This window comes from Cariama cristata, unplaced genomic scaffold (genome assembly GCF_000690535.1).
Source record: "Cariama cristata isolate BGI_N322 unplaced genomic scaffold, ASM69053v1 scaffold2583, whole genome shotgun sequence".
In the NCBI taxonomy this organism is placed as follows: domain Eukaryota; kingdom Metazoa; phylum Chordata; class Aves; order Cariamiformes; family Cariamidae; genus Cariama; species Cariama cristata.
Genome location: NW_009607603.1, coordinates 1 through 22,817, shown reverse-complemented (window position 1 = coordinate 22,817; position 22,817 = coordinate 1). Strand labels below are relative to the sequence as shown.

General features: G+C 38.9%; 1 protein-coding gene across 1 annotated transcript; it reads right to left on the bottom strand.

The window, feature by feature from the left end:
• Positions 1-136: 136 nt before the first annotated feature.
• LOC104158978 (uncharacterized protein C20orf194-like) lies at positions 137-20,374 on the bottom strand (the record flags this gene model as incomplete). The annotated part of the gene is made up of 12 exons (XM_009696769.1): positions 137-339; positions 502-576; positions 1,278-1,384; positions 2,509-2,595; positions 2,957-3,092; positions 8,490-8,527; positions 10,831-10,956; positions 16,099-16,257; positions 17,588-17,676; positions 19,539-19,656; positions 19,923-20,021; positions 20,286-20,374. Coding segments are annotated over 12 exons (1,326 nt in total), but the record flags the coding sequence as incomplete, so codon positions are not given.
• Between the last annotated feature and the right edge of the window lie 2,443 nt (positions 20,375-22,817).

Here is a 22,817-nt window from a genome sequence, read left to right as displayed (position 1 = left end):
ATGCTAATACCTTGGTAGAAGAGAAAGGATATTTAAAAAAAAAAAAAAAAATTCATCAAGATACTCGGAATCCTCCTTTTGTTGTTAAGAAATGCCAAACAGATCACACTGAACAGAAGTAAACATGCCCACGAACCTGTTTTGCAGTTTCTCTGAGCCAGTCTTTTATATCTTCTTCCTTAAGAGAGCAGCCAACAAACACAAGGAAGCACTCCTGTTGACTGCTGCAATCTCTGTTATCGCTTCTTGAATCAGGAGGAGTTGGCCCCTCCTGAACAGGCACAAGGCTTAGTGAATTAGATGATGTGTTGTGACAGACTTCAATCACTTTATCAGAATCTAACAAGGAGAAGACAGAAGACAGAAATGTCCTGATAATTGCTAATCTAATTTAACATTAACATACTGGTGTAGACAGAATACAGTACCTAAAATAGTCTTCAAATACATATACAAGCAGTGCAATGACAAGACAACGCATAGGTAGTGATTTGCCCTTACCTGAAAACTTAACTTTGCCCATGATGTGATAAATGTTTCCAGAAAAAGGACTTGGCTTAAGCAATGACTTAATCGCTGTTTGAAATAGAAAGTAAACAGATTATCTCATTTATTTTTCTTCTCCTTGGTATAGCTTCTGGTCAGACCTATGCTACAGGTCTCTAATCCACATCCTAGCGCTTCAGGGGAAAAAGCTGCAGTGTCCCCCGGAGCCCCACTACATAACATTTCTATATGTTCTCATTTCTTTGCTATGGGGTAGGTAGGAAATAACATGCGTTTGGCACAATGAACGCTTACAGTGTGTGTGGCAAGTAAAATGGTGCTCCTTAACACTGTTTTGCTAAGGAAAGAAGGAAAGGCATGATTATGTGTCTACTCTAGTAGCCTAACACAGTTGAGCCTATTTTCTAGTAACTACAAAGAATTATTTGGCATAAAAAGCAGAAGCCAATGGTCACTTGTATATTGTGTTTTGACATTACTAAATTAAATTAAACATACAATAAAAAGCAAACATATGAAGATAAGTGTCTCAGTCTCTAGAAACCAAAAATTGGAAGTAGATTTTCATCTGAAGAAAATCATGGGTCAATTTTCCACAGCAGACACTAAAAAACATGATTTACTGTACTTTAAGGAAGGAAAGCTGAATTTTCAATTAAAAGTTTACTTCAGTAATTAAATGACTGTTCTACATCAGTGCCTGCCTTCCCCTCTATTCCTCAGTATTTCAAACTTGGATTTAAAGCAAGCCAGTCAAAGTTCATTTGTACCTTTACATTTGGTCACAAATCGTGTTTTTTCTAGAGGACGATTAAACCACACACAGATCTGAACCATTGGAGGGAAGACCGACCCAGCTCCATATTTGCCTTCATACCTTAAGACAAAAACAAACACACACCTTCAACATGCAGAAGACACATGCACTTCTGCTTTTCATCTAACAAACTTCTTAAAAGGAACATCTATCATTTCACCACAGTTAAGCCTTGCTCATAGGAAGAAAAACACTAAGCTTTCTTCTCTAAGTCACACATGAAAATGTGATATTAACAGCACTAGGTTGTTCAAAGCGCTCTGGACACATTTTGATGCTCTTCTTGCTCTAATTTTTTTTTTCTTACATACTATCTACATACTACTCTCTTGCATACTATCATCAAATGGATTAACAGTTATCCAGAAGTCTTAAACACTATTTTCCTGCTTTCTCTCTCTCCCTTTGGCTTCACACAATCCACAAGCAGCTCTGACATCTCAAGCTTTGTGCCAGTTTACTTTCGGAGCCTTAACTGCATCCAATTTAAAGCAAGAATTATGAATACAAAAATATACATACATACATACAGGACTGGCAACATATGGTAAATCCATCATGCTTCCAGCACTATAAACCTAACCAGAAAACAGTCAGCCAGGAGTTATAACGGCTGACAGGTTTACATTTTCTGCCAAATAGGTGCAGCACAGATAAACGCAACAAGATGTGTAGAGAAGCCTGATCCATGAAAAATATCACTCAATATTAAATGGAAAGCTTGGTACCATCTATTATTGTGCCTTTAGCCTCTGCCAAGGCTGTCAATAAGGTTGCTGGTTTTTATGAATAATTGTTCTGCTAATAGCTAGACTGACATAGCAAGTTCATTCCAGTCAGGCTGAATAGCTGTCAGAATGAAATTACCCTAGTCATTATTGACCTCACCCATCCCAATCCTTCCCAGCTTATTCCCAGAGGGTCCTTTTTTATTCTTCTGAAAAGCAACAGTAATCTTGTCATTGATTTAAATGGTGTCCAGAAAGGATCCTTTTCCCCATAAAAGCACAGCAATTGTGTATCTACTAAGAATACTCATCAGGTCTCTTTTAAAAATGATTTACAAAGCTATGGCCTGCTCCAAATGAGTAGTCTTGGAAAAAAAAAAAAGAAGTTAGTGAGACTTTTTAATCCTCAAGTTAATTAGAAAAATAGTTTTAATATTTCTCAGTCTAGATACTTGCCAGCCAGGATACATTAAATATCGAGCTCTCATCATCTGAGGATTTGAAAAGCTGCTTTCTGAGAGAATTAATTCAATATCCTCATTCCTATAAAGAGATAAAGATGAAGATTTTTAATTTTATAAGTTCAAGAAAAGGGCCACTTTCTGTATCCTACTTACATAAACCAGAATGTGTTAGTCACAGCAAAATTCAGAGTATTTTCCCCTTAGAAGGACAGTAACAGTAACGTAAGTCATACACCACAAACAAAAACATACATTTCCTAATCCCTACATTTATATGACCATAAACATAAAGGGAAGATGCCTTTTGCATGAGAAGCAATTAAGAAAAATCTGTATCTCCTTTGTATAAGTTACCAGAGTAAACCAAGAGAACACAAGTTTCTAAATGCATGCGTGCCATCTGGCAAAAGGGACCAATATTGGACAGTGATGAACATTACCTAGTTACAACTCCATTTTCTGCCAAGATGAATGAAACAGCAGGATTTGCCGCTCGGATAAGGCTCTGCAGTTGCATAAGGAGTGGATGCCTCTGGTCTGTAGCATGACTGGTGAAAACCACGTTACTCACTAGTCCTGCGTAAGGAAATCAGAGGATAGTTTACAGAAGACAGGAATGTAACAGTGACTAATAATCATTTAAGTGATATAACAGTCATTCTTCACTTACTTTCCTTCCATCTCACTACATTAAAGTTATTAAAGGGAAAAAAAATAACAACAAAAAACCACCCAAGCAAGGAAACTTTCATCCATCAAAAGCAATTTAGACTTAATTAATCAAAAGAATCGATTTATTAAAAGAATAAATTCATATGAGAATCAATTTGAGAAGGACTAATTTAATAAAACCAGTAACATTTAAAGACTCTTGGCAAATTTAACGTGTAGAAAGATAGGCTAAACAGCTAAACATCAGTATTTTCGACTCTGACAGTTGCCACTTCCAAAAACAAGAGAACGGTTTTGGTGGGGTTTTTTGTCTCTCTTTTTAAAGAAAGACCCTGAAATAGTATTCAGACAGCAAGTCTGAACCCACAAGGCATCAAAAACAGATAACAGAGAAAAACAATGGGATAACTATTTGTCCTGAGCCCCAATTTCCAAAAAGACTCAGCTGTGTGACCAGAAAAGCAATTCCTCTTTCGGACTTTACAGTATTCCTTCACCTTGCACCTAGTGCCACCGATGTCATTGAAGAAACAGTTACTACTCTTAAGCAAAAACTTTCCAAGATTTGAAGATGTCAATGCAGTCTTCATGTTATACCTGCTGTCTTGCCAGGTATAAGACCAAGTTTCATGAGAACCAACTGCTGATACTGCAGATGCCTCTGAAGGCACTCAGAAATAACACACCAACAATGACAGCCTCGGGCACTGGAAGGGATCTCATTAAGAAAAAAACGCATGATGACATTTTGCACTTATCATCCAACTAATTTCAGTATTATAGAATCTCTGCTTTACAATTACATCAAGAAGGCGTTACGTTAGAATGAATTTCAGCCCAGTTCCTCAAAGAGATTGCAGTGCCAACTCTTCGGGACTCCCTAGGATGTCAGTATTGTCCAGAACGTGCAAGGAAAGCTATTTCTTTGCTCAAGGTGTGCAGCTCATTTCAGTCACTTTCCTGTAACTACAAGTAGAGTGTAAGACAAACAGCGAACTCTCGAATATCCATGAACAACTGAACCAGGATGCATTTCCCTCTGCCCCTAACTCATCGCTATTTAAAGCGGAATATGTAATGAAGCTCACACCGTGATCTGCTGCCTACAGTTATTCCTGATCTTTACAGAAGTCTTTAAAGAACACTTAATCCTTGCGGAGGCTTCTTTACACAGAAAGTTCTATACCAAGTGTTTCTGGGGTACTTCCATTAGACCATACGCTCCCGGTCACTGTTACTTCCATCACTGACCCTTTCAAACCAGAATTTTAATAATAGCCCAAGCAAATTTTCATCATTAGTATTTCTCTTTTTTTAATCTCCCACAGAAGTTTCCACTCTGATTTCAGAAACATTTAAGTTTTCTCCAATACACAGTTGCTCTTGAGGGGCGGAGAACAGCAAGCATGGTCAGAAATTTAAGTCACACGCATGTTTGAAATTATTATGTAGATCATGCAATTAAGATGAAAAGTATGAATAAGCTAATCAACAACCACCACATTGTGGGTGTGCTACGCGCCCAGCGTTTTTTTTTTCTTAATATCCCTGATATCGATTTCAAAATCAAATTTAATTAAAAACATAGTTATACTTTCTGTGAAGCTGGCACAGAACAACAAAAAGGCTATATAACATAAATGCTGCGAAGCATATATTACAGTTAGAAGCGCTATGCCTTGGAGAGAATAGGTAATTGTCAAGGGCTAAGCTGGAAAACCTTAACTTTAAGAAAAAGATTCAAGGAATAAAATATCTAGCAAATCAAGAACCTGTGCATCTTGTCTCATGCACATCACTCATACTCTTTCTCCATCAATCTCCACTTCATTGTCTAAGAGGAACAGCTTTCAGGCACTAGCTGTCACTCTTGCTTGTAAACTCCCACGCAACCTTGGAAGTAACAGAAGACTGCTGAGGGCCTGGGGAACCTGCAAGCCTTGCCTCCGCACACACCTATGTGTAAATCTCACAGGCGTCAGTGTCGCACAAAAACTGGCCCTGTGTTTGCAGGCAATAGTCCATGATACTGAATTGACCGACAAGTAGTGTCATCCAGAAGAAAAATAGCTTTCCGAGAACTAGAAGATGCCCACATAGCTTTAGCAACAAATAATTTTGACCTTTTCTATTTAAATTGTCACTGCCAACTCTGTTTCTACTGCACTTTGAAGACCATCCAGTTTTGTTTAATTCTTTATTCATATATTCATCTAAAGAACAGAAAAAAAAAAAAAGATCTTTGCAGCCTAGGGAATAGCATGTTCAATAGAAGTAGTAAAGAAACAGGAGGGACAGATTAAAAATATGTATGCTTTACAAAAATAATGGATCCTCTTTCTTCCCAAACGTACAATGAGCATATTTAACAATGGTGTCTTAATCTGTAAAACAACTTCATATACAACACAAGAGTGTGACCTTAGACCTTAGATTCATAAGGTGTCATCTTACTGCTTCTGTGCAAGAAAGGAAAAAAAGAAAAAAAGAAAAGAGTGAGACAAAAGGAAGTTACAGCACACAGATGGTGGTAAGATTTTTTTGAAAATTTTAAGCAAGTATGCAAGGGAAAGACAAAGCATAACTGCTAACGTTGGTCATTCTGCTCAAGGCTTTATCAGTTTTCCCTGATCCTCATCCATTTCTGCTAGTCTTGTGGCTTCCCAAACAGAAAGTATGACTCACATAAAACGATGTCATGTTGATAACATGTATAGGTACCCCTTCAAAACGCTATCCTTACTCCCAAAATTTGCAAGATACTTATGCGGACAAGGCTATTAATTCCTACTTGCCTATACTCATACTTTTCTTACTCCCACATTGCAAGTTTCTGTTCTCAGATTTGTACAACAACCAGTACGACACTGTCTTGGCCTGCTGATGCTACAGTAACACAAACAATAATATTGGGGTGCATGACACACACAAAAAAGTAGGACAAATATCTCTGAAAGTGAATGTCTCATGAAATATTGCTAATGTTGCACCAGAAATCAATTCTGAATTAGGCAGAAGTAAATTCTCTACTATACATGTGATACAATTCTGCATTTGTCTGGAAAGTTTAAGAGTGTACCACAATCTCTGTTCAAAGCATACTTTTCCTCCTAAAACTTTTTACGCAAAAATTGCCCCTATTCATGTGTCACAATCTGCTGTACACAAATAGACCTCTAGGCTATCCAGTGTCACATTTTCTATCTGAAAACTAGACGACAAAACCTTGCAACACGCAGAACTAATTCGCTGCCAGAAGAACACTCTCCTAACCTCTGGTATTTTTCCTTCTTTCAGTGTTTGCACCACAGGAACATTAGCTATGCTTGTCGTAAGCATTTTCTAGTTCTTCCTTGAACAATGACAAATTCTCACCCAATCAGGTCTGTACAAACGCACTTAAAAAAAGATAGGTTTGAGTATTTCGTTTCAATTGTCATAAAACAAAAAGGCACAGTTGCACTCTGAGCTTCTCAACAGTTACTGATACTTCATTACATTCTTAAATCTTAGCATTCTCCTGCTCTCTTCAATTTTACCCACGGCTGTAATCACGACAGTTATCTATTGGTCGGTTCCCCAGTTTGTAGCACCAGCATTTTTCTCCAAATGAGAATAAAATACTGTTCTATATAATAGCACCTACATATTTCCCAGTTTGTTTACAACTTCATTCTTTTGGATTTCATTCTTTTGGGCTCCCTTCACAGGTAAGTAAGAAGTGGCACAATTCTGGCAGCAAAACAGAGCACTAGAGAGTCTAAATAGCCACAAGAAGAACGTGGCATCCTGGTCTGACAACTGTATTTTAATACAAAACCAAAAACAACAGTCCTGCCATTCACTTGGGAAGACATAAGTGCAAGATCAGAAAGTCATGCTACAGTAACTGCAGTCCGACAGCGACTTAAAAAAAAGGAAAAAAAGAGTCATCTGTCATTGGTCTATCCAGTTTCAGGCTGAGCTTATAGTATGCCTAAAATATTCTAATATTCTGCCCAAGATTATCTGACTGGAGAGATCTGTATCTGTTCTCATATATGCACACACCCCACATGTACTGGTCTTAACGTTGTAAATCAGCAATACAACTATTAAAAAAAAACTGTAGAGGTGCTTAGTCTATACAACTGTTAAAAACAACCGCAAAGGTGCTATAGATGAACTTGCTTCTGCTCTTGAAACTTAAAGAACTTATTTGGTGATAGGTCAGGAAGGGTCAGATCCCACTTACGCCAACACCTGCTATAAGTTCCAAGCCTGACAAGGAGGATGATGCAGTCAATTATTCATTTCAGAGTCAGGATACAAAACTAAATATACAGATAAGAAACACGTCTTCTGCAAGTGAGCTTTTTTGTCTGCTGCAATGTCAAATGAACCCTGCAAGGTTCCTCCACACTGCATTAAGAGGATAAGGGGAACAAGGCAACCAGCTCATTTTTCCATTTCTGAAACACCAGAAACGACAGGAGAGCCTCGTTTCCTAATACCTCCCCGAAAGAGGATGGAACTCAAATCCAATCCATCTTGCTCCTAAACTAACAACACGTATGAGTTACAAGGTTCCCCGGTTCAAGATAGACAAGGAACTACTGGAGAGAGTCCAGTGGAGGGCAACGAAGATGATGAGGGAACTGGAGCACCTCCCTGATCAGGAAAGGCTGAGGGCACTGGGTCTGTTCAGCCTGGAGAAGAGAAGACTGGGAGGGGATCTCATCAATCCTTACAAACACCTTGAGGATGGGTGTCAAGAGGATGGGGCCAGACTGTTTTCAGTGGTGCCCAGCAACAAGTTAAGGGGCAATGGGCACAAACTGAAACTCGGGAAGTTCCACCTGAAGATGAGGAAGAACTTCTGTACTGTGAAGGTGGCAGAGCCCTGGCACAGGCTGCCCAGAGAGGTTGTGGAGTCTCCTTCTCTGGAGATATTCAAAACCCATCTGGATGCGATCCTGTGCAACTTGGTGTTGGTGTTCCTGCTTTGGCAGGGGGGTTGGACGGGATGATCCCCAGAGGTCCCTGCCAACCCTGGTGATTGTGTGATAAGCAGTTTAACTCGTGGTCTTAGGAAACCCATCCTTCAGATATGGAGAACTAGAACGCATCGCACTCCATATTCTTACATCTTCTCCAGGTGCCTATGTAGTTTAATAGTGATTGTCTGTTCTGCACAGATGGTTCTTACCTCCAATAGTTTATCATGATCCTTTGAATACATACATTTACAGTGTATTTATTTGGCCATATGGCTCAGTTACTTGTTCTGTCTAGCTCAAAGTCAAGAAAAGTAACACGTACCTTGTGAACACTGGTCCAAGAACTTGGGAAAAAGAAGCCTAAAAAACAAAAAAATCAGACATTTGTATATCAAGAATGGATATTACTAAGTAAAGCATTTACTTCCATTTGGACACTGACAGCTCGAGTCTTACTATCGAAACCATTTTCATGTTTCTTTTCCTCAATCCGTGTAACTGGAACATCCCCACAGGTTACACCTTTCAGAAGTTCTTCCCCAAAAATTAGTTTTGTAGATGGTTTTAATTCTTTAATGGATTTAAGAGCTAATTCCCACCATACAGTCTATTCCATATTCTAGGAAGTCAGAAAGGCTTAAACATTATTTTAATTCCTGTTTAATCAATAGGAATTTTAAGCTTGCCGTAAAGAACTGTGCCTTCCAAATATGGTGGGAACGCTCCATGGAAAGACTGTATGTACATAATGCTTTCTGTACATATCGTACCAATTTCTGGTATTGTGTCAGACAAGTGACAATTATTTTTATGAGCTTTATCATGCACATAAAAGCTCCAGAAATAGTACTTTATCTGTCCCTCTTCAACTATCTCTCCCCTGCCCTGGCTTGCTATTCAATACAGGGAAGAACTCCATCCAAGGCTCATGAAAGAGCTAGATCTCTACAGTAATGAACCCTGAAAGAAGAAAGGGTTTTGATTTTCTTGACTGCAAAAGTTTCAAGTCAGACATTAAAATAATTCTTCTTGATTCTCACAGTGAAATCACCAAAGCTTCCCAACTGAAAGATTTGTCATTAGCAGTACGTGGCTACTTGGTAAGTTCTTATCAGAAGAAACTTCAAAGCGAGACACAAATAGTGCACAGCACAGGCTAAGCCTCTTCCTTCAATTGCTACTGCACTTCAGGAGACAAACAATGTTAGTCAAAGATTGCAGGGTACTGCTGCTATAAATACTACCCAGTACCATGACCAGTAACACGTTAGTAAGTTTAAAAAAAAAACACCTAGAAATGGAACTTGTCTTTCCTTTAATTATGGAAAGAACAAGATTAAACAGCACTCCAGCATCAACTCACCAATATCTTATGTAGTCTTTATTATTTATTTACCATCTTTGTCACGGAGAGAAAAAGAAGCAGTAAGATAGCACCTATTCATTGACAGGTGTAAAGCACAAGAAGCATAGTGGTTAGTGTTTTAAAAACAGCTAGGAAGTTTAAGGAATGCACTTTTATAAAATGACTGGGCAGTTCATCTCTAAGCTGCAACGCACAGATTTTTATCACAAATAGAAGCAATGTTAAGAACTCTGAAAATTGTAACTTACTTTCATCTGATTTGCAAGGTGTAATTGCAAAATCTAAGCATTACAATTTTACAGATCGGTATAGGAAATTAGTTCCATGTTTGTTGAAGTGTGGAACACACACACACACTATGAAACAGCAACCAAACCACACTATTTAAAAAAGTCAGTGACTTGGCTTTGCTACTGTTTCCTCCCCACCCCACCTCTGCAGTAACCCAGGACATCAGATTTTAATACTTGCAATGCTTTTGCTTCCGTGCTTTGTCGTTCCCTTCCACTAAGTTCCACTAAAATAAGTTATGTATTTTAAATCTGTGAAGTCTTCATTTAATATCTGAAAGTAGTGACACAATTTGGTCTCTTCTCCCTGGTAACTAGCAATAGGACAAGAGGAAACGGTCTCAAGTTGCGCCAGGGGAGGTTCAGGTTGGATATCAGGAAGAATTTCTTCGCTGTAAGAGTCGTTAGGCATTGGAACGGGCTCTCCAGGGAGGTGGTGGAGTCACCATCCCTGGAGGTGTTCAAAAAACGTTTAGATGTGGCGCTTCAAGACATGGTTTAGCGGGTTTAGCGGGCATGGTGGCATCGGGTGTATGGTTGGACTTGATGATCTTTGAGGTCTCTTCCAACCATAATGATTCTATGATTCTAATCAATAACCCAAACCGAGGTGCATGTCTCAATTTTTAGTCATACTTACAGAAAGATCAAAGAAAAAGAATGATTTAAAAAGCACACAAGAGGACAGTTGACTGTTCAGATTTTATAGAGTCCTTAGCCAGAGTATACATATTTAAGCAGTACGCTAATGACAATCTTTGTTTATTCTTCCACAAGCTAAACTTTTATTAATATTATATATAATTATATACCTCCTGGAAACCAAGCGTCATCCTTACAAACCAAACAGCACTTCGAAGTTCAGCCAAGATGGATTACGTAGCAGTTTTATGAGATTTAGGACAGTTCAATGGCATTTAAACATCATGTATCTCTAATCATTATAAAAGTGATCTCATAAACTTACATACCCATTTTCAAACTACTAAAAATATTTTAAAGTATACCTGTGTTCAATATAGCAACTCAATGGCTCCACACAAGTATTAACTGCTCCAATGATGAAAGAAGACTTCACATCTGGGTCAGGATGAGTTTGCAGAGCCTGTACAACATCAATAACATCAGTATATCTGTAAGAAAAGAAAATGAAATATGGTTTCAGAGAAACAGAACGACACATTTCAAGACCTAGTAAGAAATCAATTGCTTGCAAGAAGGTTAGATTTCTAAAAAGCCTACGAAAATAGTTATATAAAGCAGTTCAAAACTTGGCAAATCCAGACAAATTAAGCTGACTGCAAGTAACATGAGAAATAAATTATTGACAACTACAGAGAAAAGCAGTAAAAACTTTGCACTGAACAACTGGAAAGTCCGGCTTTCAGAAAATACAAAAAACATAATGTAATCCAAGCATGTTATGTCTACTGCCAAGCATATTAAGCACTAAGTACGATTCAAATAAAAAAAAATTAAAAAGCAACATCTCTCACTTATCAGCATTCCAATTTAAGTGTGCTTCTATAATTAATGCATCCATTTTTTATCAGTACTCCAGCCATTGCTGTATTATACTTCTGTATAACAGCAAAGTTTAGGTAAACCTGAGTTTTTATTCCAGGTGTTTATTTCTCAGACAGTTACGATCTTCTCTCAAAACTGTACCGTCAGTTATCAAGTTAATCAACTATTGAAAGAACTCCAGCTACTTTAAAGCCGTCTATACCACCACTCAACTACCCAGAAAGAATGGAAAACCTGTAATTAGCCATTCCTGAAGCTAGTTTGCTACCAGAATATTGGTGGATTTTATACCACTCCTATTAAATTTAAGGAAAAAAAATAATCTGACTCTAACATGGAAAAAATTATGCTTTTCTGCACTATGGACCATAATGAAGAAAATGCTAAGCTCCATATATGCCCTTAGTGAAAGAGACGAACACTTGCTAGCCTGGGAACCAAAAGCATCCAGCCAGGCTAGGGTAGCACTTCCCTCAAGTTAGTTTTTGTTACCTGCTAATGACTCAGAAACAGAGTGTGCAAACATACTGCAGATGATATTAGTTCTCAAATGCTATACTTGAGATGGAAATGTCAAACAGAGATGGCTCAGAGTCTTCACATTTATTCCACAACAAAACTGGCATTTATCTGTTGATCAGTCCTCAGTATTGCCTGCTGTATCAAGTGAATAGCATATTTTTGACAGCCTGCTTTCTGTTAGTAGTTTTAGAGGTCATAATCATAGAATCACAGAATAGTTTGGGTTGGAAGGATAAAATGGTTTGGGTTGGAAGGGACATTTTGAACCCCCATCCACCCCCCCCCCCTGCCATGAGCAGGGATTTCTTCAACTCGATCAGGTTGCTCAGAGCTCCATCCAACCTGACCTTGAGTGTTTCCAGGGATGGGGCATCGACCACCTCTCTGGGCAACCTGTGCCAGTGTTTCATTCTCACCGTAAAAAATGTCTTCCTTATTTCTAGGCTAAATCTACCCTCTTTTGGTTATAAACCATTACCCCTTGTCCTATTGCAACAGGCCCAGCTAAAGTTTGTCCCCATCTTACTTATAGGCCCCCTTTAAGTACTGAAAGGCTGCAGTAAGGTCTCCTGAAGCCTTCTCTTCTCCAGGCTGAAGAACTCCAACTCTCTCAGCCTGTCTTCGTAGGAGAGGTGCTCCAGCCCTCAGATGATCTCCGTGCCCTCCTCTGGACTCACTTCAACAAGTCCATGTCCTTCGTGTGCTGAGGGCCCCAGAGCTGAAGGCAGTACTGCAGGGGGGGTCTCACCAGAGTGGAGCAGAGGGGCAGAATCCCCTCCCTTGACCTGCTGGCCACGCTGCTTTGGATACAGCCCAGGACATGGTTGGCTTTCTGGGCTGCCAGCGCACACGGTTGGGTCATGTCCAGCCTTTCATCCACCAGTACCCTCAAGTCCTTCTCCTCAGGGTTGCTCTCAATCCCTTCGTCCTCCAGCCTGTATTGATATCAGGCCTTGCCCCAACCCAGGTGCAGGACCTTGCACTTGCCCTTGTTGAACCTCATGAGGTTCACACAGGCCCACTTCTCAAGCTTGTCCACATCCCTCTGGATGGCATCCTGTCCCTCAGGTGTGTCGATCTCACCACACAGCTTGGTGTTGTCTGCAAACTTGCTGAGGGTGCACTCAATCCCACTGTCTATGTCATTGATGAAGATATTAAACAGCACTAGTCTCAGTATGGACCCCTGAGGGACACCTCTCATCATCAGTCTCCATCTGGTCATTGAGCCATTGACCACTACCTTCTCGATGTGACCAGCCAACCAATTTGTTATCCACCAAACACAGTCCACCCACCAAATCCGTATCTCTCCAATTTAGAGAGAAGGATGTTGTGAGGACCATATCAAAGGCCTTACAGAAGTCCAGACAGACGACATCCTTAGCTCCTTCCTTGTCCACTGATGCATGCAGTCACTCCATCATAGAAGGTCACTAGGTTGGACAGGCAGGACTTGACTTGGTGAAGCCATGCTGGCTGTCTCAAATCACTCCCCTGTCCTCCATGTGCCTTAGCATAGCTTCTGTGCTTGGAAAGATCCTCCTAGAGGTGAGGCCGACAGGTCAGTAGTTCCCAGGTTCTTCCTTTCTACCGTTCTTAAAAATGGGCGCAATGTTTCCCTTTTTCCAGTCACCAGGGACTTCACCTGACTGTCGTGACTTTTCAAATATCATGGAGAGCGGTTTGGCAATGACATCAGCCAGTTCCCTTGGGACTCTGGGATGAATCGCATCCAGTCCCGTGGACTTGTGTGCATTCAGGTTCCTCAGATGGTCACGAACCTGATCTTCACTTACAGTGGGAGGGACTTTGCTCCCCTAGTCCCTGCCTTGCAGCTCATCCACTCAAGAGGTGTGGGAAGAGAGGTTGCCAGTGAAGACTGAGGCAAAAAAGTTGAGTACCTCAGCCTTCTCCTCATCTGTTGTTACCAGTTTGCCAGTCTTGCTCATTGGGGAAGGACAGGGGTGGGGTACATATTCTTTGTCTTTCCTTTTCTGGCTCACATACCTGTAAAAGCCCTTCTTATTCTTTGCATTCCTTGCCAAGTTCAGCTCTATCCACGCCTTGGCCTTCCTGACCCCATCCCTACACAACTAGGCAGTATCCCTATACTCTTCCCAGAATATCAGTCCCTGTTTCCACCGCCTGTGCATTTCTGTCTTGCCCTTTAGTTTGACCAGCAGGTCTCTACTCAGCCATGCCAGTCTCCTGCCTTCCTTGCCTGATTTCTTATACCTGGGGACCAAGGGCTCCCGCGTTCTGTCAAAAGCGTCCTTAAAGATCTGCCAGCTCTGTTCTGCTCCCTTGTCCCTGAGGGCAGTTTCCCACGGGGTCCCATTGATTAATTCCTTGAATAGCTGGAATTTTGCTTTCCTAAGATTCAGGGTCCTAACTTTACTCTTTGCCTGACCCATATCCCTCAGGACTGCCAATTCCACCAGTGCATGATCACTGCAGCCCAGGCTGCCTCCAATCTTGACATCACTGATTAGCTCACTTGTGTTGATGACCATCAGGTCTAGTATTGCATCCCCTCTGGTAGGGCTGTCTATTACTTGGCTTAGGAAGTTATCATCATCCATGCACTCCAGGGGTCTCCTGGACTGCCTATAGCTCACCATGCTACTTTTCCAGCAGATGTTGGGGTGGTTGAATTCCCCCAGCAGGTCAAGAGCCTGCAAGCTCTTTATGGAGCAGTTCGTTCTGAAGTACGGAGATTCAAAACATAGTATGACAGAAGTGATGTGCAAAAATTGCACAAATATTTATTTGGATAGCAACACACATGCATGCACTATTGCCGCTCTTTTTTCTTATCTTTTATCAACTGGAACTTTGAAAGTTTGTGTCACATTTTTTGTAGCTAATACTGCCAAACAATCAAAGCAAGGACTACCAGAAATGAAAAAAAAAAAAAAAAAAAAAGGCAAGCATCTATGCACACAATACTTGCAAAAAAGCAAAGATCCATTCTTACACTTACTGTAGCACACTCGTTCTCTGTGTAAAAAATTCAGTAAGAGTTACAGTAGCTTAGGCTTTTAAGTTTCCATTTGGAGGAAAAAATACTGCAAACTGAACGAACCATTCAATTCTGGAAACAATGAAGTTATTTATTAAAGATTCTCTAGCACTCACTGATCTTTCAGAAGTTTAAGGTACTGTAAGCACTTGAGAGATACAATTACAGTTTTTATGTCACACTATATCACACTTCCTAAAATTAATTTCTATTCTGAAGCAACTCAAAATTTACCAAGATGTGCTCATACAATGCCTTAGAGACAACAGATCTTCCTCTGAAAGAAACAGGGAGGTGCTCCACCCCTACTTTTCATCAAAACAATTTCAATGTTTTAGCAAACTTTCAATGAAAATTACACATGAAAGGTAGGGCGAGAACTCAGCTAACATGCTTTTCTGCATTCTGTAAAAAGTTGCGCATTTATGTCAAGTTTTTTTCTGTTTTACCAGGAAAATACAGGTCTATTGGGAAAAAGTAGCAGTAATTCATTTGCGTACTAACAGGGACTACAACACGCAACACTCCCTTTAAATATTAAGATAATGCTACAGCAGGTAATATTCAGTAATACAGTAATATTCACCTGCAGCTCTGGAGTGCAACTTGCAATGCAATCTCAAGCTATCTCTGCTCCAAATCTCTCATCTAAATCTATGGCTTTAATGACAGACAACCAGTACTCCAGCAGTCTTTAAAGACAGGTAACCAGCATGAAGAAGTCTCGCCAGCCTTTGAAGAGCAAATATCTATCAAGGACCTCTGGAAGGGGGCGAGGGGGGAGGGGCCCGACACCAAAAACCGAAAAGAAACCACACACAGCTGCACCAATAAATAACACCATTTAACAACAGTCTTAAGATGTAGTTGGAAAGGGCATGAAAACTTCTTTTGAGAAGCCAAAAATTACAGTCAGTCTCCTAAATAGGGAAGAACCACCAAATGCAGCCCTTCCTTCCATATGATTCAAGGAAGACCACAGACATCTTTTTTATAATGGAGTAACAAGCAACAACATTAACAGGTTGCAGAAAAGCTGAGTTTAGTACGTACATCAAACAGAATTCACAGAGCACCACACTTTAGCACAGAAATTTGCCTGCTTCAGAGTGATGGGAAAGTTTAAAAATGTGTTGGAAATAGGAAAGGAACAGAAAAACCTTTATTCTACACAATAGTTGAAAGAGTTTCAAACATTTACCCTTGCAAGACCACTAAGAGACGTTTGTTCTTCTTAGCATAAGTGGACTGACGGACGCTGTGACTTTGCTGAGCCTCCAGGACACTGGAGAGGTAGCGCTGGAAGTGGGTTGCACTGAAACATTCAGGACTATCCATAGTTTGCCGATAAACTATCCACCTAAACAACAGAAAATAAGGAAAGAAGTTAATGTCCTATGACATATTATCTCTGTTTTCTTTTCATTTTGAACCAGCAGACCAAAAATAAATTTGACAAACCCTAAGAGTCCACATCTCTCATACCACATGGGAAATAGGAATTTACTTGGCTTTCTATCATTTCCAGCATCAGCACATTCTTTACATTACTGCCAAAAGGTTTTGTGGGGTTTTGTTGTTGTTTTTTAATAGAACAACATTCAACAGCTCTTCAAAGCAGCACATCATATGAGTAATTCTGATCTTTGTTCGTGATGCAGTGAACAAAAAATTATACAAATCCAATTCAAAAGACTGGGCATGAAAATATTTTACCCCAAAAATAAAAAGGAAAACATGATGAAATTTGCAGGAAAACATGATTAAATGTATTTGTACAGAACATTCAAAAGTCACCTCACATGTCCACCCTAAAAACAGAACCACAAAAAGGTTCTGAACCGACTTGAGAATATCAAGACACTGAGTTAAAAGTAATACAAAAAAACCCAGTCTAGAACATTACTAAGATTAAATGCTAAGGTGTTCGGCTGTAAGATTTAAAAGGATAAGAATTTATTTTTTTTATTTTTCCAGAAGCTATATCAACACACAGTATGGCAAATTTCTACAGGAGATCTATCTTACTGCCATACTATAGATGTCTTGAATTTATCTCCTACTACTGTAGAATAGAAACCAGGTAAGATTAAAAACAATGCTGTAGCAAGAACTGTTAGTATAGTCTTTTCTCCAAGAAAAATACATTTTAGACTCACTACCACAAGTCAATTAATGGAAGATCTTCACCCATTTCCTTCAAGTTGGGACAACTTCCATACTGCTTAAGGCAAGATTCATTTGGTCCTTCTATGATTACTCCTAACTCTTTGTAGCATCAGTGATAGTTCCAGACACATGTCACAGCTCTACGGTGATACCTGTGGCATTCTTAACATGGAATATCAACAAAGAAATCTCCTGTGCTATTTTTCTTGTCTAAATGTCTAAAAACTAAGGGCAAATCTACTGGGCATGACAAAGTTAAATGAGATACCTGAAGTAACAGAACTAAAGTAATATACCCTACCCTACAGCGTGCTATGTAGAACTAGCTATGTAGAACCAGTAAATAAATTTACTGAATTTATTCTTGTAACACATCTGTTCACAAATTAGAAACCGGGGAATAAAAAAAAAAAAAGGCAAATTAATGGAAACATTGACAGTTTCATTTCCTTCATGCTGAGTAGTTGTTTGCTGATGAGCATGACCACTGCTGTGGACTGTAAAACCAGAACTGTACAAACCTTCCACGCTCCTTGTTAAAAGTCACAAGAAAAGCGCACAGATCGCTGCAACGACATCCTGGAAGGCCAGTTATAATGGTGATAACCACCTAAAACACAGGGAACAGATAACAAGGCGGGGGGGACAACTTGAAGACTAGAAGTGAGCTCCAACAATTGCGCGCACATAAGATTTTATCAAGACAGAAGCCTTAAGTCTAAACACAAAATTAAGCGACACTAACCACAGAAAGAGCAAGATAGTATAGAACTGTAGTAGCGTTTATGCAATTACTCAGATATGCATCATTTTAGAAAGATGTGTTTTCTCGTGGTTTTCATACCTTAAATACAGTGAAAAGATAATTAACAAATACAGCAAACAGTATTATCAAAACCTTTACATTAAAACCTAGTCTGCAGTATAAGTATTAATGCAAATGTCAGACAAAACACTGCACGAGACACCCAAAAGGTTATGTGTCCTGTGATGAAAAGGGTGCATCCAAATATCTAAGAGTATTGGAGCAAAATGGTTCAAAAAGCGATGCTGTACGTTAAACAGTCTTGTCAAACAAGAAGTGCAACTCTAGGTTTCTGATACCAAACCGAGCATGCTATACATAAAATTTATTCCAGCAAAGCTGCATTTTGAGTAGGATTGGTAAGAGGCTGCAAAATAACAGCTCTAACATACCAATGGCTTTTGAGCATAAAGCACCTCTGTCATCATTATGTGTATTTCTTGTGTTATTTAGACAGGGATCGTACCAAAGAAACACTGAAAAGCAGTCAGAGCATATCTCCAAAGTGTGTGTACATATATATTTCTACACTACATACTGGAGTGTGCTACAGAACTAAGCAAATGAGCTCTGGAGGAAATGCAACTAAAACAACTGTCTGTGCTGAACTTCACTTAAAAAATTATGTCACACTGGTAACCAGTCATCACACTGTGTATCATCCTGCTACTAACAGACAAATTACCTCTTCCAGTTTCTAACTACATGATATTTGATGATAGTCATCTGCAGACTATTTGTATCCTATCCACAAAATCACTTTTGGATGCTCACAGAAAATGAGTATTCATGATAACAGACATAGAGAAGTAACTCAGAAAAATCAGAGGTACTAAGTTTGTATGTTTTACAGAATTTGGTATGAAAATTATAACAAGATTTTTCTTCCTTTTTCTTTTTTTTTAACATATGCAATGACAGTTAAACTAACCTTAAAAACAGATTTAAAAACATTCATAAGGGTTTATTAATTAATACTTAATTTAAGTGTCAGTATGGTCTCTGAACTAGATCCCAGGAAATAAGTCTGCCACCATATTGCAATATTCAAAGAGAAAAGACTACATTCCTGCTGCTTCGACTTTCTTGCTTACAGCAGATTTCAAATGCTGGAAAGTTACAAGGAAATATTTTCTCTGAAAATGCTATTTAAAGCACTCCTTAAGTTTGACAATTGTTATTCCCCCTATAGAGAACCGAGTGTTCTACAGATAATATCAGCAAATGTTAAATATCATGTGCTACCTCTATGCTATTTAAAGGACTTTTATGTTCCAGAGAACAATTCAGCTAAATTATTCAGCAATTCATAAAAACAAGCTACTGCTTTAGGGTTAACTCTCTCTGGACATTAGAGAAAACTGTTCAATGAAGGGCCATTAGCACTTCCAAAAGATTGTTTAAATGAAAAGAAAAAAAAACACAAACCAAAAAAACCACCCCAAAACTAAGTAATGTAATCAGGAAAACAGGACAGAGCAATTTATTCTAAGAAACACTTGAAGCAAGTTCAGCGTGAACTGGTGACACCGGAGAAGAAGGGAGAGAGTGTGGTTAAACATACATCAGTACTTCACTACATTACCTGCAACAGAATAACGACAGACAGAATATTTGCTAAATATTCTATACTAGGGATGGGAAGTATTGTTGGGTTGCTTCCTTACCTTATCACTTTCTGCTTTGCTATCAGGAATGATTTCCGATTGTTGCAATAAAATAGGAAGATGTGCTCTCATTATTGGCTCACGACTGACGCTGCTGACTGTAAAATGTCGCACAAACCTTTCAAAAATAAAAATTTTATTTTCTTACAATCGAGACCAAAAGATTTCATTCATATAAACAGTTGGGAGATTACTAAAATAAGATTGTTAAAAGGTCAAACAGAGGCTTCCTAGAGAGGAAATAATTTATCTCAGAATAAAAATATCTAGTGCAAAGACAGATTTATTTCATAACCAATTTTCAGACGACTATTACATGTACCAAAATATTTTTGTATTATTTCTGACCAAACTGATGCCTTGAAAACAAAAATAATCTCTCACCTCTCTAATTCTGGAAGGGCAGCAGATATTTTCAGCTCCCTGCATCTTTCCCCAGAAGGAAAAGACAAGGCATTAAATAGCTTCTGAACACTGGAATGCCTGAAACAAGGAAATAAGTTAATTGGTTAGTTAAAGGAGAAACTTAGATATTTGTCTTCTTTAAACCAGATAGCTACATATTAACTAGCACAAAAAAATAAAGTGAGTGTTGCGCTAAGGATGTAACAATTCCTATTTGAATCGTTATCAAAATCTTCAATGAGTTACACCATTTTTTTGATTGTAGCACATAGTTAATGTATAATTGCATGGAGTAAGTGGCATGAACTTACAGTCTTTTTTGTTGCACTGGCATGAACTTACAGTCTTTTTTGTTGCACAGACAGGAATTCTTCCTGGACAATCCTTAAAGATAATCCTGAGTTTGTCTGGTTTTGCCATGAAGAGAAAACCTGAAACAAGTCAGATCTACGCATAAGCATCATTATTTTGCAAAATTTGTTTTGAATGTGTTTAGGAATTGTTTTTGTTCACCTAAAAAAAATACACGCATTTTAACCAGACATTAAGTATTTCACAATACTGGTTTTGCTGCAAGAATCCAAAATATGGAAGAAGCCTCCACAGACCAGATTTTGTAAGCTTCTCTTTGACTAGACTGGAACTGCTTTAAAAAGTAACTTTACTGAAATGGTCTAGTTTTCCCCCCATCTTGATAGCTGGGGAAAAAATTCTAGGAACAAAAATTCACCCACCAAAGCAACAGTACCATTCATGTGTATCTTTTAGTCATAGCATGCTTCACAGATAAAAATGCTAGGTATTTATAGTCCAACTGCTGTACAGCAGGAACTGAATTTATATTAGCCTGCTTTAAGTAGTGTTGTAATTTTCATGAGGTAAGATTGCAGCAATCATTTCTAGAAATTTGAGAAAAACCCTGTTCCTTCACAGAACAAAATAGAGCCCTTCGTTTCTCTAGGGAACAGTGTTTTGGCTCGAATCCTATTGCGCTAGCCAAGTCACATTAATATGAATGGCACTCAGAACCTAGAAATCAGATTCAGATGAATCACAGTCATTTAAGTGTTCGGTATTTCCCTTCTTTTAATAAGTAAAGGCAACAGCCATTGTTATTTTTCACAATAATTTGCTGCAAGACAAAACAACTAGGGGGGAAAGACTGCTTTCCATTAACAAATCGGCATCCTAAACACAAGGGTACTGAGATAAAAAACATCAAAAAAAACCCCCAAATTTTTGATACTAACAAAGACAATATTGCTTGTGTAGAGGGATCCATGCAACCAAACAAATAACCACTTCAAAACGCATATAAGAGACTAAGGAAAATGCCTACAAGGGATGGAAAGAAGGGCTGGTCAACAGAGAGTTTTATTCTTTAGAAGTCAAAGGGCTAGGGGACAAAGTGAAAACACAGGTCAGACTAAGACAGAACCCAATGGAAATAAATCAGATCTTTTTGTATAACTTCATGAACATTTTTTAAAAAGAGCTGCTATGGCATTAGAGAAGGTGAAGAGAACCAGAGAAATCGATACATCCCAAAGTCTAAGCAAATTTTCCTCCCCTACCAATTACAGTGAGGATGTGCAAGGTACTGTCCCATCTTCACAGGATCTGCAAACCAGATTCCAGTCCTGTGTGCTCAAAATCTTGCAACTGTCTCAGTTACAAGCAATTTAATGCACTTGGATCTGGAGGAATGGGTAAACGCCATCCGCTATTTCAAGAAGGCTTGGCATAATTAAAGCATAGGTCCAGTAAGCAAGGTATCATGCCATATAATTGTAGAATAGTAAAATCAGTATCTATATTTTAGTGAATCTTTGTAACTAGAGGTCTGTAGAATGACTACTATGTCTGTGTGACTTCAACGGCATGCAGATTTTTAGAAAAAATTTTAGAGGAAATCAATAAATACCTGAAGGTAAATACTAATAAAATACAATTTTATGTTTCCATGGCTTACACAATCAGGTACACTTGATCTTACAAAGAGTTTTCGTTCATGAGATAACATCTTCAAGACAAAAGACATGCCTCACCTACTTGAACTTGAGCAAAGCAACTGGTACGGTGCCAGATAAGAAACTGTTAAACTGTAGAAACTGAAACGCAGTATAGAACTGTTTATCAAAAAGCTAACTTGAAGGAGGACCTTCAAGTTCAATAAACAGCACTTACAAAAAGCAGCAGCAGGCTGATGACATCCACCAGCAGAGTTGCTTAGGGCACGCCCAGTGACACCCTTTGTAATGAATTTGGCATAGACTGAAGTGAATTGACAGCATTTTGGGGAGCTAAGTTGGGAGACAGCCTACACAGCATTGAGATGCTTCACAGAAGAATAGACTTAACTGTAAGAATGGAAGAAACAAAGAAAAGCAGGAGGGAGGTAAGGACGAAAACAAGAATGAGCACACAAACATTTCAAGAATCAGCTGGAGTAGCAGTAGAATCAGTGGGTAGCAAAAGAGAAAGGATCTGAAGGAGTTCCTCAGAAAATGAGAAAGATCTATTAATTCAAGGTAGCAGTGAAAACTAAAGGCAAACCAAGGGTACCTCTGAACATTCTCAGAACTATTACTATCTCTGCACAAGAACAAATACCCTCATCTCAGATACTACACACAAATGGGATATCCACAGCCAAAAAACAGATCAAAAGAAAAGTATTACAGAATCACAGAATCAGTTTGGTTGGAAGAGACCTCTGAGATCATCAAGTCCAACCTTTGCCCTAACACCACCATGTCAGTTAGACCATGGCATTAAGTGCCACCTGCAGTCTTTCCTTAAACACCTCCAGGGATGGTGACTCCACGACCTCTCTGGGGAGCCATTTCCAATGCCTAACAACCCTTTCTGTGA